Here is an 18798-nt window from a genome sequence, read left to right as displayed (position 1 = left end):
CAGAATTGCCTTCATTTAGACTGAACCTCACTCCCAAGACTTCAGAGGGAGTCTTCATCAGGACTCTCCTGCTGAGGACACGTGTAGCCAAGGGGCAGCTATTGGGGGTATGGGATGTGGATGGAGCTCAGATTTTTGAGGATAGGAAAGAAAAGTGTAATCCATGGAGGGAGAGGAGGGTTCTGAAAATGCTACAGGAGAACGCAGATTTTAAACCAAAACATTTGCACATGAGTTGAGGAGGGAGGGAAATAAACCACTAAGGCTTCTAAAAGGCCTCAGGTAAATTTGATATGTCCTAAATGATTTTAGGTTTAGAAGAACCCAGGGTTATATCTGTTTGCTTGTTTTTGCAGTGCTGAGGATGGAACCCAGGACCTTGCCTATGTCAGACAGGTGCTCCACCTATCACTCAGCTACACTCCCAGCCATTGCAAATTTTAGTTTGAGACAGGATCTTTGCTTCTTAGTCTGGCCTCAAAACTGCAGTCCTTCTGCCTCATCACTCACCTCCCTGACCAGCTGCTGGGATTATGGGCATGTGCTAGGCTACTGTACGTGGCTGAAGCCAGGGTTGTATTAGATTGATTCAAATGTTTTGATGTGCAAATTTCTTATTTTAACTATGAGTTCCTAAAGGATCTTAAATGGCTTTATTTTTTCTGATTTATAAAAAGGCCTATCTTTTTAAGACTGAGTTCTGTACTTATTTTTAAATGAAACATATATATATATATATATATATATATATATATATATATATATATATAACTTTAGTGTTATATTCAATATTCAACTATTTGTGATAAAAAGGACTCAAATTATCTTCAGTCTCCTAATCTACATCATGCTCTAGGACAGTGGGGGTAGAGGTTGCTGACAATACAAAGAGTTATAACAAAGCCTGTCTTGCAGCCTTGACCCCTTCATCTTCTAAAATACAAGAAACTAATAATTTCTCTCATTTCTCTTCACAAAAATTTTACTGAACTCTTTTTGCTTCCTTTTTTCCTGTCTATTTTCACTCTCTCAGCCCATCTCTCCTGTCTATTAATTTCTGAGACCTTAACACAACAGGCCTGATTATGCTCTGGTCCATTTCAATGCCCTCCACTTCCCCAGGGAAGCCTCCACTCTGTCTGCACAGCTGGCCAGTCTTCCCAGGTCCCCAATGACAGGACAGAACCAGCAGTGTGGTAGTGGGCAAGCAGGAGAAAACATGTGTTGGGACATGAAGTGTAATGTCTGGTCTGTGGACACCCACATGAATGACCTCATGTGGGGGAGTCGTTTTTTTTCCAGAATGGGACAGCAATCATTGGTTTAACTGTCATTCATGTGTACGGGGCTCCATTCACACATCCTATTAATTAGTAAGTAGTTATAGGGAATGGAGAAGTGTGGCATGGTGCTTATCCTGGCTCATAAACCTGATGAAGAGACTGAACCTGGGAAAGAAGACACCTTACAAGAAAGACAATGCTTAAGGGCTGTTGGACGGTAATGAAATGATGGAGACATGGAATGGAAGGGAAAGAGGAGGAAGAGTCAGTTTTGGGAAGATATTTCCTAGGAAGTGGGTCCTGGACTGCTGTGAAGACTGGGAAGGAGGAGGTCAACTTCAGGGACAGTGAAGATGTTCTAGTCTTTGGGAACAACAACCTTCCATATGCCCAGATCATCACAGATGCTCTGGGGGCGGGGGGGAATAAATCTCCCTTGTGAGCCCTTCTGGGCTGCCAAAATTTAAAACAAATATAGTTTTCAGGTGAATTTTGTCTATGTCCACTATTTTTCTATTTAGCCATAAACATTCAATTAAATGGTAAGTGGAAGGACATGTTTCCTGACTTGTCCTTTTCCAAATTGTTTCAAAGATCTCAAAGCATTTGGAGTGGGTTGGGTATCAGGGATTAATCAGGGGCACTTAATACCTGAGCCATATACCTGCCCCCCCACTTTTGTTTTGATACAAGGTCTTGCTAAGTCGCTCAGGGCCTCACTAAGTTGCAGAGGCTGGCTTTGAACTTGTGATCCTCCTGCCTCAGTTTCTTGAGCTGCTGGGATTGCAGGCATGTGCTACCATGAAGCATTTTAATAAAAGTATCAAAGCTACAAGGTAATGAATAGCAAAATAGAAAAAAAGGAAGAGGAAGAGAGGGAGAAGGAGAGAAGGAGGAGGAGGAAGAAAACTGCATTAGTAGTATGAAAAAAAGGGAGAAGTTCTGCTGCTAGGCAAACCAGGTCAAATCACCTGATAGACCTGATATAATCACACACACACACACACACACACACACACACACACACACACGCACGCACACCAAGCACACACATCTAAACCTCCATTACAGCTGATGAATAAAACTGGCTTCTGTACTATAGTCCCCCAGCCACAGTGAGGTGATTTTAGGACAGGGCTGGCCGTAAACTCACGGTTATGTGTTCATTGGAGGATTTTCCTGACTATTGGCATGTTCCATTGCACTCACTCTTGTGAGTGCAGCAGCCACCACTCCAACCTATAGTCCTGCAGCAATGTGGTCACACAGGTGGACTGCCAGAGCTGGATGCTCTGTGATGAGGCAGGTACGTTGACCACCAGGTGCAGGTAGATTTCAATGACTCTATCCTCTCTAAATGCACAGAGATGTTATACCTCCCTTTGCACCCAACTCAACATCACATACAAACACAGAGTCATCGTTTGATGGAGATATCAAAATTACCAAACAGAAAATTAAATCAGTTAAATCAAAGTTTCTTAATACTGTGTGTGAAATTATCCCTTGATCACATTTAGTCTCCATACCACAGGCAAAAGTATAGACACTATGACACCAAAGGTCAGAAATGCAAACATATTATTAATTGATGTTCAAAGGTGTGAATACTCACCTGTAGCATTTACTAAAATATTAACAAAGACTCTCTTTGACCAATATTTCAGTCAGTCTTCTCTGAGTCCTCAACCTGACTAGATCTAAACTTGGACTTTCCTCTCTATCCTGGTAGAATCTGGTTTGAACAAGAATCCTGCTAAGTTAGTTTAGTGACCATCTCCCATCCCTAGTAACTGTCCACCCTGGCCTGCCTTCAGTAATAATACTGTCAAGTCAGGTTAGCCAAAAATCCAGATATTCTGATGATTTTGGACTTAGTCACATGAAGCCAACTTCTCCCCAAACTCTTGAACCAACACCTTATTTCGAGATATACAATTTCTTAATGTTTCCTCTTAGTGATTTTCCATCCACTGACCTCCACCATGTTTCTTGCTTACAAATCTCCACATGGCCACGCTGGAGATGAAACCAAAAGCAATTTCTCTTCTCCACTGCAAAACCCCAATTCCATGGTCTCTATACCTATCTCCAAAGTCTGCCTTACCATCTTTGGCAAATGTTGTGAATGATTTTTTTGTTTATCAATATATCTGATTCCATTTTTTGGTCATCAGTATTATTTCACCATTTACTATGTGCTTCCAAATCCAATATTTTGTTTCATTTTTCATTGTCACTCTTATTCTATAAATGGGGAAACTGAGGCTTAAGGAAGTTAATCTTTGTCTTTCCAAAGATTATATGAGCAATAACAGAAACTGCAGAAGTGTGCATGGATGTGTGTAGACATTGCTCAACAAATAATGCCTATTCAACAATTTCACAGTATTGTTAGTATTGCAATGAAAACACTTAAAAAGCTCTGGAGGAAGGAGTGTGAAAGCAAATCCATGGGGCAGTCAGTCAGGGTAGGTCATTCCAGTTGGTGTCATTTGCAAGTGCTAGGTGCCCCACCAAGCCAATTATGCAGGCCTCCAAAGCATCATTCACACCCCCTGCTCTACCCAGCTCAAGTCCCTCATGCTCCAACATAAGAAGCTGACTGCAAGACTAAGAGGACTTGAGTGTAGGCCTCCGGTTGAAGCCTGGACATTCTCACGGTTTTACATTTATTTGCTGAAGCTAACGCTTGAAATTCTTGAGCCAATATTTTATTTCTAGGTATTTTTATGTGATGCTCAGTATGACTTAATTGTTTACCCCAGGGCTCCTTTAAGACTGCTACTGGTTGTGTGAGAGATTGGGGCAAATTATTCAATGTCACACGATACAGGCTAGGAATGGGCCATAGCCAGCCTATTACCACCTCCTCCCATGCTTTTCTATCCCACAGAGAGCCACGTCAGAGGCGGGGTGTGGATACTGTGGGAGTTCTGTTCTAGGGACACCTATCCACTAGGGAGTTCACTTTTTATAATAGTCTATCATGAGTCACTGGGGGGGGATATACAAGCTGCTTAGTTGGGGCTTGGGAGGCGGTGGTTATCAGCTATTTACAGGAGTTCTCTAGAAATACCAGCTGCCTGGCATCTGGAAGCTATAGAGTGGATGAGATTCTTGGGGCCTATCAGGTATTAGGGTCCTTGCCCCTGCCAGGAGAGTAAACCTGCAGTCGCATGAGAAGTGGAGAGAAAGTAGCTACCTCATTGTACACACCAAGGAGAAAGCCCAGGTTCATTACAGGCAATTGATCATAGCCTGGGATTACAATGTGACTGAAGGTGCCAGAACAAAGGCTGGCTCTCTGTTCTGTGTTATCTAAGCACTAAAAAAACCCATTATTTTTAGTTAAGCTTTTAAAAATTTTAACAAGTCCTATAAAGCCAGGGTGAATACAGCTTGTGTTAATTTCTTTCTTCTTCTTCTGTTTCATGTCACAGCTCACCAGCTCCCAGAAGACAAGGCTATACAGATAGCAACACAGCCCACATGTGGGAACTCCCTGAAGACTATTTCCACATCCAGGATCATCTCCTCTCAAGGATATCTTCCTTCAAACTCCAGACCCACAGAATACCCTGGACCTTTTTAAGGTACCCATCATCACGAGGAAGCAGTAGCTCCCAAGGCTCAAAAGAAAAGCACATACCAGTGGGGACAAATGCCCAAGTAGGCCTTCTATGAGTAGTTACAATTGATGCTGAGATATATTTAATCCTTAAATTTCTTCTATTAGAATTGATCACATCCTGACCTTGTGTTCCTGATAATTTACTTTCTTTCCTAAGATTACTGGTGTCTCTGCATCAGAACCAAAGACGGAGTGTATCTATGTAACTAAAAGCATATTTCTCCAGGGTCGTAAATTATTTAAACATTATACTAAAAATAAAAATCAGGGTAATTTTAAGTCAGATTAATTTTTACTGCATGATATTTCATTATCATCCTCAAATCCTCACCTATGAATGGCACTGAATATATTCAGTCTCTTACATAAAATGGGGTTGTGAATTTTGTCTCCTTAAGGGTTCAAACTTTCAACACAGGAAAATGACCCTGTATATATCTTTTAGTGACTCCCTCAGCTGAATGGAATCCTCTCTTGAACACTGACCAGGCCTTAAGTATGGGTATGGTAGAGGGTCCAGAATGACTTCTCATTAAAAGTCTTGCTTCACCAAAACAAAACACCTTTGTGTTAAAAAGGCTAAATACAATCACCTTAATCAATTTTATTAATCCCTTTATTTAAAAAACTACCTAGAAGAACACAAGAGCATGCCACACTGTGTAAGTAATACAACCACACATGAGTTTTATACATAGATAAATACCAAAATGTTCACTGTGGTTGTCTCAGACAGTGAGACCATCAACAATATTTACTTTCTCGTACAGAGGACACTGGTGCACTGCCCAGACTCCCACTCAGGGCCAGTCACTCTTTCTCCCAGATACTGACAGCTGAAAGCTGAGTTTGTCTCAAGGAATTTCCTTCCGCTGAAGGGCGCTGTCTCATCCAAGCTCAAGCCCCTCCATAGCCACAGCTCACATCAGATGACTGGGCAATGCGGGGACACAGTCCTGGTCCCCTCACCTCATCCTCAAGGACTCTAGCTGGAGAGTTCTCTGTGGGACTGGCTGAGGCTCTGCTATTGCCCTGCTCCCTCCCAGCTCATGCTTACAATCGCACTGCAGGCATCTTTTCGCAATCTGATGGAAGAGGAAAAAGGCTGGGTGAGCTTGGTTCTCTCATGGTTGCCTTGGTGTGTGTGTACAAGCCCCATATGGAGGGCTCCTGCATGATCACGGCTCCCTCAAGGGTGGCCCCAAAAATAGCAGAGAAGGAAATGCTCCCAGGGACAACCTTGAGGAAGTGTCCCTGCCCATCCACTTTGTGTAGAAAGAAAAATAGACAGGTTAGGATATATATAGAATACTGAGCAGTGATGAGTGACAATGGCTGGTTGGTCCAGGGCCAGGAAGGAGAAAGGTTAAGGACAAGCAGATCTGGGGTAGAAATGTGTATGCAAACATAGGAGAGGGTACAAAATATGAAGATGATTGCATCCCCATATTAATGCCTATTCAGGGCATCCACCATGGAAGGCACACTAAACAACAAAGCAAAAAGAGTGATTTAGGAGCAGGCATGGTGGCACATGCTTATAATCTCAGTGTTCTGAGGCTGAGACAGGAGGATGGCAAATTCAAGGCCAGCCTCTGGAACTTAATGAGTCCCTAAGCACCCTGCTCAAAATTTAAAAATTTTAAAAGGGAATAGGAATGTAGCTCAGTGGTAAATCACCCCTGGGTTGAAACCCAATACCGCTTCTCTCCAGAAATAAAATAAAAAATGATTTGATCATTGGCTATCAATCATTCTCTTCCATCAGCTACCCTAGTGCTGACACAATGACCTCCAGGGCAGAGCAAAGTGTTCATGGTGGCAGAGGTGAAGGTTAGGCCTTAGCTCCCACATGGCCAAGGCAAAATCAGCTACTGTCTCTGTACAATGTCCAATCTGCCAGCAAGAAAGACCAACTGTGCCTCAATGTGGCCCATACCTTGAAGAGATCAATCAGCCACTTGATGATGAGCTGAATACCTGGATTCCCTTTCCCCTTGGAAGGGATAATGACTCACCCTGATAGGAATCAATGCATACCCCAGGTATGGGTTTACCTTTTTTGTCCTGAAGGGTCTTAGCCAGTAAACCTACTGCATGCTACATAAATAATACATGCTTATGATTAACAACCAAATTTTCAAAGAATAAGTATTGAAAAATGTAGCATCATTTTTACATTTTTGCAAAATCTCTTTAATTGCCATGTAGCCTCTGGAAAAACAACACTGCCCATTCATGAAGGAATGAGAGTGAATAAAAGGCAAATGACATCTTAGTATTATTTTGAAAACTGTCTCGGTGGTATGAACAGTTTGAAATTGTCTCAGGGACCCAAAGGATTCACCATACTGTGAGATCCACATTTTCAAGAAGCCAGACGGGCTAGCCTGGATGCTGTCCAGCATCTAAGTCCAAGGACCTGGATGGGAGATACTTCTGCAGAACTTCTTACACTACTCAAACTGCCCTTGTCAAGAAAGCAAGGGTTTTAATGATTTTTTAAGAAGAAAGATCTTAAGATATTTGAAGAAGAGGAAGAGATGGAATGGCAAAGAGGAAGCAGAATTTGGGCAGCCACAGCAGAAAGAAGCATTTAGGACCTTAGGGAGGAATGGAGAAAGATCACAATTATCTGCTTTCCTTCCAGTATTGCAGGCCCACTAAATGTGTGTGCAAAACCTCTGTTCTAGGGCTCAAGGCTAAATGAACAAGAGAGACTCCGCTGCCTCCAGGAGCCTATGAATTCCAGTCTAGTAATAATTCGATTCAAGGTGATTCCCCAAATAACAGTGATGATCATGGAATCTTGAATTCTAAGTAAGCTTTATGCTTTTCAAAACACTTTCACAGATTACAGAATACTTCTCTTGATTCCCTCTTCCTTAAGATTCCCTCTTCCTTATTACTTAAATTCAAGTTTTTTAAAAAGTTAAAAAACACCGGTCCCTGAGTGCTAAACAAAATCACCTTTGAGAAGTCAATTAAGCACAGTAAACTATAAAATAAAATCATAGGGATAGAGTTTTGCTCTCCCTTTTGCTCAACTAAAAGAGTAAAGACTCTTTTCACTTTGGTGGCAACAACAGCTTTAGTGAATTAGAGCAACTCGAACCTACCAGAAAGAATGAGAGTAAACCATTCAGCCAACCCCGGTGGGCAACTGGAGGGAGAGCTCGGAGCTTGCAAATCCCCTCACTCCCGCAATGGGCCCTTTTGTGTGATTTCCTGTGGAGGCAGCAGTCAGGGCTGCTATATATACAGCGATCCAGAGATCCACAGTACCGAGAGAACGTCCCTGTTTGCCCCTCCAACATGGGAAGGGTGAGTCCTGGGTGGGGACCTAACACTCCATCTTGGCCCTGGTGTAGCATCCTCAGTGGAGGCAAATCGCTCATGCTTCCACTCTTCCTTTGCAGATCACTTTCTAGGAGGACAGGAGCTTCCAGGGCCGCTGCTATGAGTGTAGCAGCGACTGCCCCAACCTGCAGACCTACTTCAGCCGCTGCAACTCCATCCGCGTGGACAGCGGCAGCTGGATGCTCTATGAGCGTCCCAACTACCACGGCAATCAGTACTTACTGCGGCGGGGGGAATACCCCGACTACCAGCAGTGGATGGGCCTCAGCGACTCCATCAGCTCCTGCCTCCTCATTCCCCAAGTGAATGTGGTTCTGTCTGTGCCATTGGCTTCTGGAAATAAAAACCATGTAAAGGCATTATCTTAGGTAGGGACTGCGGGTGTAGTTCGGTGGTAGAGCACAAGCTCAGTAGACTTGAGTTTCATCTCCAGCACCAAAAACAAAACCTTATCTTAAACATAATAGTTTCAACTGGAAATGCTTAGCGAGCGCAGGTTGGTGTACACAGATACCTTAGACGTAAAGCCTTTCTTCATGAACTCGGTGGTGGGATTTTTTAAAAAGTCATGTTCCCAGATTTTTCATCTTACGTGCAATCAAAAATTAAGAAAACAAAAATCAAATCAGAAAAATTAGGATATTGGGGAGATGGAATTTACTATTTGTTCAAGATATAATTGCCTAAAGTGTTCATTCCAAGCCATATAAAGTTAGAAATCAAATGAATCAAAATTTATGAGTACAATCTGGAGCTGTTTGCTTGACTAAAAATTCTCTGATTTGTTTGGCCTTACTTTTCTCCTTGATGATTCCTCTTATCTTCTGGTTTCTATTCCAATGTAGTGATCAGTAACTAATTATCTCACTTATAGATATAAATCAGAGGAAAAGACAATCCCAAACCAACGTTTGAGATTCAGTATTTTCTGGAAAGTGATTGCAGAATATTTAGAAAAGGGGATTGTGGGAGGTATGAGATATAGTGCCATCAAGTCAGAACTCATTAAGGCTATTCTAGCTGCCTAGGGAAATGGCTAAGTTGAGGATAAGAGGCCAGGGAGGGAGCCGAGGAGTCATTTGGTTTGAGATTTGAACCCAAACTGCAGATATGAAAAACAGGGATGAGGGAAACATGCCATCTTCTCTGTCACAAGAGCTTAATAATCCTATGCTCCATAAAATACATGAAAATCAGTATATCAGTCTTACAGAAAATAGCTAAATGTTGATATTTTTTCAAGCAAATGCTGATATAATTTTAACAACAGTGATATATCAAATGATACCTTCCCTCCCAATGACTCTCACTTTTCTCCTTTGAGAAGCGCTATCTCAAAAAACCAAGCACTAAAATGCAGTGGTAAATTTTATTTTAAGCATATCTTAATACCTGAGGATGGGGGCTGGTGAGTGGAGGCTGAAAAGCTGCCAAGCTGCGTCCTTGCTTTGCCCATGGATCACTAGGTTCATTAGCAGTGAGCTATAGGTGGCTCCTGAGTTCTGAATACTGCAATATGATTGTTCTGGAAGCAAACTTGGATCCAGAGCATTTCTAGACAGGTGTGCCCAAGGAAGCATGGGGCTTGGAACTTTAGTTTCTCTGTTTGTGTTGATTTTCCTTTTCTTTCCTGTCTGTCCTCCCAGCACTCTGGCACTTACAGAATGAAGATCCTATGAGAGAGATAAATTTAAAAGACAAATGTCAGAGGTCACAGACAATTGTCTCTCTCTTCAGGACCGCTTCCAACTCAATGAAATCCAGTCCCTCAATGTGCTGGAGGGCTGCTGGGTCCTCTATGAGATGCCCAGTTACAGGGGATGGCAGTACCTGCTACAGCCAGGGGAATACAGGAGATATCTTGACTGGGGAGCTGCAAATGCCAAAGCTGGGTCTTTAAGATGAGTCATGGATTTTTATTGAAGTATTAACATTCTCCACTTTTCTCCTTTAGAATCTAATAAAGAATGTAGCTTGTGATTCTGGCACTAATAGAGTCCTGTCTTTCTTTCAGTCTATTAAGCATTCATGAGGAGTAACGGCACTAGGCCAAACATAATAGCATGTTTTCAAGATGGGAAGCAACTGCTTATAAAGGGAATAATGTGGAGAACAGCATTTCTGGCATGTTCTCATGACTAAAATATACAGGCTCAAAGAAAAGTTCCATTCAACTGGGCTAAAGCAATCTGTGGTTGTTTCATAAGGATATATCTGCGGCTACAATAATAAATAAGTACTTATTGAAACACCTCAAGTTATCCCTTCAGGTTGGCCCCATTGCTATACCTGATTAGGAGTCATTTGCAGCAGCTAGACTCTTATTTTAACTTTGTAAATAAACAAGCTTGTCTTACCCATTGCCCTTATCCTGCTAACAGCCACATCCCTTCTGTCCCAAATCCATTTCCCCTCTTTCCTCCATGAGTTTTGCAATCCAAATATAATTCACTGCCTCTTTACCTTATGAACTCTGTAGAAGATTTAATGGCATTTTCCAAAAACACATACCCATGAAGAAACTCAGTCTCATATCATTTTAATAGGAAATAATGTACTATGAGTAATACATAGAAAATATTGCTGAATAGAAAATAAGCAATCTAAATTTTCTGGAGAAGACTGTGTGACTGCATATTTGTTCCCCTTAGTTTTTCAAAGTGAATTAAAGTGGGTAGTAAAACTCATAATAATAAATTTAAAAATAATTGGATGAGTAAATTGGGTGAGAGGAAAAACAAAAATGGAAGAGATGAGATGGAACCAAAAGTGAAGTTCAAACTCAAGTTGTGAACTGGAACATGCTAAGTTAACCGAAGATAGATACAGATTTTGCTCAAGCAGCCAAGGCAGAGAAGGAAACAAGATCAGTTTCATAACTCACAGAGTTTAGAAGACAAATAAATTAATCAGTACAAGCTTCATTATCCTCAGTACCAACACCTAAAAGGAAGTTTTCTTGTAAGTCCTGGTAAAGAGGATATTAAGTAAACAACATCCCTAAAAACATCCTGTGTGAATAAATAATGTTCTTGGGGCTGTTTCTTGTGAAGTTCATCAAGGAAACAGATGACTTCAGGTCAAAATTCTTTGAAAGTATTCCATCCTTTGAGGCTCTAATGAATTGACCCAAATTTCACCTCACATGGCATATAAATAGAGTGAACATGTAATCTTTGTCTTAAACTGGGTCACTTCTGACCTATTATTAATAATCGCACTTGGACAAGAAGCACAAACTAAGATTGTTCTGGGAAAACCAGGACTCATGGATAGCCTATTGTATACATATATTACATGTGAAGGTTCTTTCCTGGAAAATAGTTTGATTTGGGGCTGGGGATATGGGTTGATGGTATAGCACTTTCTTGGCATGTATGAAGCCCTGGATTCAATCCCCAGAATTAAAAAAAGAAGAAGGAAAGGAGAAGGAGAAGGAGAAGAAGAAGAAAGAAAAAAAAAAGTAGTTCAATTCTCAGATTATTTTGTATTAACTATTCCTAAAGCCCAGCTTTTTTAACCTTCAAACTCCCAAAGGTAGTGTTGGTTTGAAAGGTAGAGAATTGGTGTCTCCATGAGAAAGATCATTATATTGAAAACCAAGAGCAGTGTGAAAATAACATCATGTGTTTGGGAAATGACAAGTGGTTCAGCGTGATCGGACAGTGTGGCAAGAGACAGAGGAGGTCATGCCTGGTGTTAAGAAATCAGGACTTGATCATGAAGGCAACGGGAGTCAGGGAGCGTTTGGAACAGATGAGCATGTAACTTGATGTGTTTCTATTCCCATCATCCCAGCATCTTAGCAGAGTGCACCATAGAGAGGAGGCAAGACTAAGCAGAATCTGGAGACTGATAAAAATCACCAAGATAGAATAAGGACCCTAAATACCCTTCTTTCTTCTTCACCATTAAATCCCTTGCTCTCTTGGGGAGAGTGATTTGAGTAGGGTAAAGCATAATGCAGAACTATCCTAGCATCCCACTGTGTTTCCTGGGCTTGAGATGCTGAACAGCATCCAAGCCAGACTGTTGGTAATGTAGATCTCATAGTGTGGTATGGGGACCTTTGGAGTTCCCAAGACATTTTCAAAGTATTCATGAATACAAATTTTTGTCAGGACAAGTTTCAAAATGATTTTGAGATGTTATTTGCCTGTTTTACCAGGGTGTGATTTAAGTGCTGATAACCTTGCTTTGGTTCTCCAAATTTTATAGAACAGAAATAGTGCTACAAAGCAGAATATGTTTCTGTCTACAGGTTTAAAGAGAATCTTAGCAGAGATGCTAATAAGGCCTTACCTGCGGATGGCTAAAACACATGATGTCCTTCTCAAAAAATGAAGGAATAAACCACAGAAGTGTATTTTTAAATTTGGTCCAAGAACTAATTGGTGCTGGTTAAAAATACAGGCATCTTGTTCTGATCTAATGATGTCAAATCTTGGGACTGGTAATTTGCATTTTTTTCTTTGTAGTAATTTGCATTTTTAACAAGCAAGGTGATTCTTTTTGGGAGAATGGGTACTGGGGATTGAACTCAGGGCACTCTACCCCTGAGCCACATCCCCAGCCCAAATTTTTGTATTTTATTTACAAACAGGGTCTAGTTATTTAGTACCTGGCTTTTTGCTGAGGCTGGCTTTGAACTTGTAGTCCTCCTGTCTCAGCCTCCTAGTAGCTAGGATTATAGGCATGCACTATGGTGCCTGGCACAAGGTGATTCTTAGGCATAACAGAGTTTTTAAAAACTAAAATTCCTTCCAAACCTAACTTTGTGTTTTATCCCCCCCCCAAAAAAAAAGACTTTGTAGAGAATAACTGTCTCAGGAATCCTTGAGATACTTTATCTTTAAGAGAGATAAGTAGGCTGAAGTTATCCTTGATGTTGTCACTCACTTCATTACCAGTATCCATGTCACTAGGATTACTAAAGCTCATTTTTGCCCGGTATGTGCCACATACATTATACACATAATTAATCCCATTTACTCATGCCAAAGTCTTTAGCTAAAACCCACCAGGAATATGCCTGTCTTTAAACAAGTTAGCCTTATGACTGGTTGTGTCCTGGGAGAACTCACATGTTGGGGAAGACTGGAATGTTTTCTGTGAGAAAAGGTTGAAAGGAACCTAATCTAGGACTTGTACTTTGGTTGTGTGATTTGGGGAAGGGTCTAAAAAGTGGGGTTTCACTCTTGATTAGAAATTATCATAAAGCAGGATTAACTTTATGATTGGTTATCTCTACAAATCTTGCCCAGGAAAGAGGAGGCTAATTCTAATTCTAATTCTAATTGACAAACAAGTAGCAGTTAATTATTTTAGCTGAGAAGGGGGTGTTTGTTATTTTGTGGGTGACACATCAACTTTATTTATGCTTGAGTTTAGACAAAATGGTGAAGTGGCCTTATTTCATCTCATTTTATCATGTCTCAGAGTAATCTTGCCAGAAGTTGGCACTTTATGGGATTGTTCATGTCTAATAGAAGAGTAAGCATGGCTTAACTGCAGCTTCTAAATGTCAGGCTGCTCCTCTTTTGCTTTCTTCCTCATTCTTCATATTCTCTCTCCCAAGTAATTTGTGCTTTGAGAAGTTGGTGCTTTGCCATGGCCAGGCCATGCTGCTGTTCAGTGGACTTGAGTAAGGACAGCCCCAGTCCAAAGGTCCCACTCTTGTCTGGGAAGAGCTTCCTCTGCCCTTGGAAAAGGGGAAGCCATCCATAAAGTCATGCGCCTCTCAGTCTCGGGCCCCACGACCACAGAAACCTTTGCTCTGTTTCTTACAACAAGTTAATAGACTTACATAGGGTGCACCCACCAAACTAGGCATTAATAACTATGTTTTAAAGCATAAGGTCAACACAATCAGAAACAGTCAAGAGATCTGAATCTAGATTTGTGTCCTGCATTGAACTGGCAACTTATGTAAAGAAAAAAAATAAAATAAAAACTAAGATAGGCCAGCCTCTGTCATCTAAAAATATCAGGAAAATTCTCTCTCAGAATTCAAACCTCCCAGAATTCTGGAGATACTTCCACAAAGACACAGATTTTTTCCAGGAGACTCATGAGGTATAATGGAATCATAGTGTGGAGACATGAATTTTAGGTCAAAAGTTCAGACTGGTGAGCTGATAAATTTAGAAAACAGTAAGAATCCAAATAAAAGTGACGCAGAGCAGCACATACAGGACAGCATTAGAATATACCAGAGAACCAGGGCAAATCTTTAATCACTGCCCCTGAATGCAGCGTGCAAAAGGGATCCATAAAATCCCCTTATCACTCTCCCCGGCCTCTTTTGTGTTTTCCTGCCAACGCAGCAGGCCTCCTGCTATATAGACCTGCTGGGGCTGGCCGCTTCCAATGTACTGAGCTCGCAAGGTCTGTGTCAACCGGCCATGGGGAAGGTAAGCAGAACACAAGTTAAAGAAAAATTTTTAAAAAGAGGAAACAAAGCCTTTGTGCTTTGGGAACAAATGATTTCATTCAAATTACTTTTCCTTTGCAGATCACTTTCTACGAGGACAGGGGCTTCCAGGGCCGCTGCTATGAGTGCAGCAGCAACTGCCCCAACCTGCAGACCTACTTCGGCCGCTACAACTCCATCCGCGTGGACAGCGGCAGCTGGATGCTCTATGAGCGTCCCAACTACCAGGGCAACCAGTACTTACTGCGGCTGGGGGAATACCCCGACTACCAGCAGTGGATGGGCCTCAGCGACTCCACCAGCTCCTGCCTCCTCATCCCCCTAAGTGAGTTCTGCTGCCTAAGGGACTCACTTGAGGGATGTTTTATTGATGTGGGTTTGAGGGAAAGAATTTTCCCTTTAAAAGTTAAGTGGGCTTTAGACACCTGCCTGAGCCTAGATGTGTACAGGCATGAAAACAAAGAAAAAAAGAACCCATTTAGAAGTGCCAGTTTTATTTTTAATTTCTGTCACCATTAGGTCAAAGTTGTTTGTGACAAATGTAATATCATAATGAGATACACAACAAAACTTGCAGATGGAAAGCTAGCTGGGCATAAGATGGCACTGTTTCTAGCAAATATATTTTTATCTACATGAAAGGAATTTCTAATAAATGAATTAAACACTTTGTACTATAGACTAGAAAACAATGAAAACTCAGTTTATCAAGATAGGTTATGGAAAGGTAGTATCCAAGTTTGTAAAAGTCTTTTAATTTGGAAGTGACTATTAAAACCAAAGTTTCATTGAATTACATTTTTAAAATCTTAAATATGCTGTTAAGTTTATATGTGTATTAATTGGAAGATATTATTCTTATTAGGAGAATACTGGTCAAAATAGACTATTTGTTTTTACCCAAAATAGAGGTTTAAGCTAACACAGGGAGTTAGTAATCAAGATATTTGAGTTTGTAATCAATTCTCAGAGTCTGCACCTCTTTAAAATCCCATCTCCTAGATTAGAAAGGAAGGAAGGAAGGAAGGAAGGAAGGAAGGAAGGAAGGAAGGAAGGAAGGAAGGAGGGAAGGAAGGAAGAAAGAAACTAAGCATATGAATATTTGCTAAATGATAGCAGAAAACTTCCATGTACAGCCCTCGAAGCAGTTTTGGAGTCTCAGATTCTATATTCAAAACCACAACACCCCGGCTTCCAGATTCATGTGGTGTTTGGATGAATTGTGGAAGAGACTCACTTGCTTTTTCCCATTCTTCTTTTTGTGGATGGAACAGGCAGGCTCCCACCGGATACAGCTATATGAGAGGGAAGACCACAAGGGCCTCATGGTGGAGCTAACCAAGGACTGCTCCTGCATACAGGACAGTTTCCACCTCAATGAGGTTCCCTCCCTCCACGTGCTGGAGGGCTGCTGGGTCCTCTATGAGATGCCCAACTACAGAGGACGGCAGTATCTACTGCAGCCCCAAGAGAACAGGACTGGGGAGCCGTGGATGCTAAGGCAGGCTCTTTGAGAAGGGTGGCGGATTTATACTAAAATAGGTTAACACTTCCATTTTCTCATTTTGGAACCTAATAAAGTGTTTAGTCTGTATTGTTGGCAACTGCTTGACTTCTGTTTTTCTTTAATTGTGTGCAAATCAAGCCACCTGTAAATGTTAAAGTTTAAGAGATATGGGGCACTCCTGTAATTCTAGCTACTTGGGAAGCTGAGACAGAAGGATCTCAAGTTTGAAGCCTGGGCAACTTTGTGAGACCCTGTCTCATAATGTTTAAAAGAGGAAATATAGCTCAATGATAGAGCATTTGCCCTGAGTTCAATCTCCAATATAGGAAAGGAAAAAAAGACAGAAAGAAAAATAATGGGGGAGGGACCTGTTCAAGAACTTGAGAGTTTGAACAAGTCCCATAAGTTGGAAGGCGGGCGTGTCAGAGCCAGAGACATGGCAACTGGTGAATGGAGTAAATATAGGAAATGTGATACATACACACACACACACACACACACACACACACACACACACACACACATACCACATATATACCACAGTGGACTTTACTACTTTACTCAGCCAAAAAGAAGAACTAAATTGTGTCATTTGCCAGAAAGTGGATAGAACTTGAGGGCATTATGTAAACAAAATAAGCCAAACTCATAAAGTCAAGGGTCAAATGTTGTCTCTCATATGAGGAAGATAGAAAAAAGAAAAAAAAGACAGGGTGGGGTGGTGAAGGTGAGGTCTCATGAAAATAGAAGGGAGACCAGTAGAGAAAGGCAATTAGGGGAGAAGGAATAAGGAAAGAAGAGGTATCGGGAAACTAAACTGACCAAATTATATTATTATATTACGTGCAAGTACAAATGTGTAATAATGAATCCTACTATTATGTATAATTATATGGCACCAATAAAATTTTATAAAAAGCTAGAGACATGGGAGAGAGCAATTGCTGGGAAAAAAAGCATTCAGCTGAGGGCCTTGAAGAACAGTATTCTAAAAGTTTTTTTCTGACCCAAGAAGTGGTTGGAAACCCCAAAAGATAGAACCAGATGAGTTGTGAGGGCAAATTCAACTTGGCAAAAAGCCTAACTAGACTATATAAGGAACTGTAGTTTTAGTCACTTTCAAATACTATACTATGTAACTAAGGCCAGGGCTGCCAATGATCATTGTTGTGCTTTTGTACAAAGTTACAGGCCCTCCACCTTCTTCAAAAACAGTTCCCCTGAGTGTGACTCCTGGCCAGTACTGGCCTTGGACCAAACATGCAGAAACTGAATGGACATAACATGGCACCCAGCCAATGCAAGTATATGCCACAAACAAAAAGATCTTTAACTACCCAAAATAGGCTCAAATTTAAAGGCATGTTAGAGAAAGCCATAATTTCTATCAATTTCATATAATTTTTATATGAAATAAATTATATATAAATATATAATAATTATAATTTCTCTTCTAGAAATCTTTCCTTGTTTATATAGATACCTTGTGAATCATGCTTCTTTTCTTTATGAAAATGAAATCATGCTGTACATATTAGTCTGCAACTTACTTGTAAAGTGGAATATAATATGGACATGTACCTAGGTTAGAATCAATCTCATTCTTCTTTATGGCAGAATGACATCCCATTCCAGAGGTCCCCTCAATTATTGTACCCTTTCTCCATCGCCATAGGGATTTTCCATTGTTGCTTTTATATATAATGCTGCAAACAATATCATTGTAAATGTTCTCTTATCTTGACATGGCAAAATTTCAATAGAATAGAAACCTAGAAGTGACACTTCTTGCTCATTGTGCAAGTTTATTTTTTCTTTTAAAAGACTGCCTAATTATTAGATACTAGGGATCCTTGCTTCTCGGAGATAGGATCTTTTTATTTGAGCATCTATTATGGACTAGGTATACATGGCACTGAGGGTGAAAATAACTACCAAAATGAACAAATGGCATTATCTTTATTGCCACAGAGTTCTATATAGAAGAAAGTGTAAGTATTAAATCTAGCTAGTAATATCTAATCATTATTTAAGTCAAGCACATTACCAAGTGCAAAATAATAGATTAATCACTTATTCATTGAATACTTTCACTAAGCATTTTAAAATCATTTCATGACAAATTTTTATTGAAAATTAAATGGAATAATATTTATTTATATATTTCTCCTGTTATGTGCTTATATTTGTTAACATTTGGATTGGGAAAATGTTTTCCTGACATGACATACATATTTAATACTTCCTTATGCATCTTAACCTTTCTATATTTCTTCTTCTTTTTTTTCTGCTATAGAATAATATCTCCAATGGAAAAAGTTTCTAGTGTGTAGGAAACACTGTCCTCGCCATGATAGTTGGGTAACAGCGAAAGAGCTGCATTGTAGGAACAACCACTTCCTGCCTTTGATTCTTTGGCTGGGGAACAGGAGGCCAAGAAGGAGCTTGTCCCAGGTTCTCTTCCTCTGCTACCTCCAGCTGATCCTCCTTCCATCCCACCTCCATCTCCTACCTTTATTCCCTTTCATTCACTTCTCCAGTACACAGGTCTTGGGGTACAAGCAAAGTGAATCCTCCAATA

At 40.7% G+C, this 18798-nt stretch overlaps 1 protein-coding gene and 1 pseudogene across 4 annotated transcripts; both read left to right on the top strand.

Moving 5' to 3' along the window:
- The first annotated feature begins 8232 nt into the window (after positions 1-8232).
- On the top strand, positions 8233-10200 carry LOC144369812 (gamma-crystallin B-like; annotated as a pseudogene).
- Positions 10201-14681: 4481 nt separating this feature from the next.
- Positions 14682-16224, top strand: LOC144369811 (gamma-crystallin C-like). Of its 4 annotated transcripts, none has more exons than XM_078030112.1 (3): positions 14682-14690; positions 14792-15030; positions 15981-16224. In XM_078030112.1, the coding sequence occupies exons 1-3, from the start codon at positions 14682-14684 to the stop codon at positions 16222-16224; spliced, it is 492 nt and encodes a 163-aa protein (XP_077886238.1). The 4 variants fall into 4 exon arrangements, with proteins under 4 accessions (XP_077886238.1, XP_077886231.1, XP_077886260.1 ...); XM_078030105.1 differs by having other exon boundaries at positions 15978-16224; XM_078030134.1 differs by having other exon boundaries at positions 14792-15035; positions 15989-16224.
- Positions 16225-18798: the final 2574 nt, after the last annotated feature.

The sequence above is a fragment of the Ictidomys tridecemlineatus genome, chromosome 2 (assembly GCF_052094955.1).
Source record: "Ictidomys tridecemlineatus isolate mIctTri1 chromosome 2, mIctTri1.hap1, whole genome shotgun sequence".
Taxonomy (NCBI): Eukaryota; Metazoa; Chordata; class Mammalia; order Rodentia; family Sciuridae; genus Ictidomys; species Ictidomys tridecemlineatus.
Note: the sequence above shows the minus strand (reverse complement) of the source record. Positions and strands in the feature narration are given on the sequence as shown.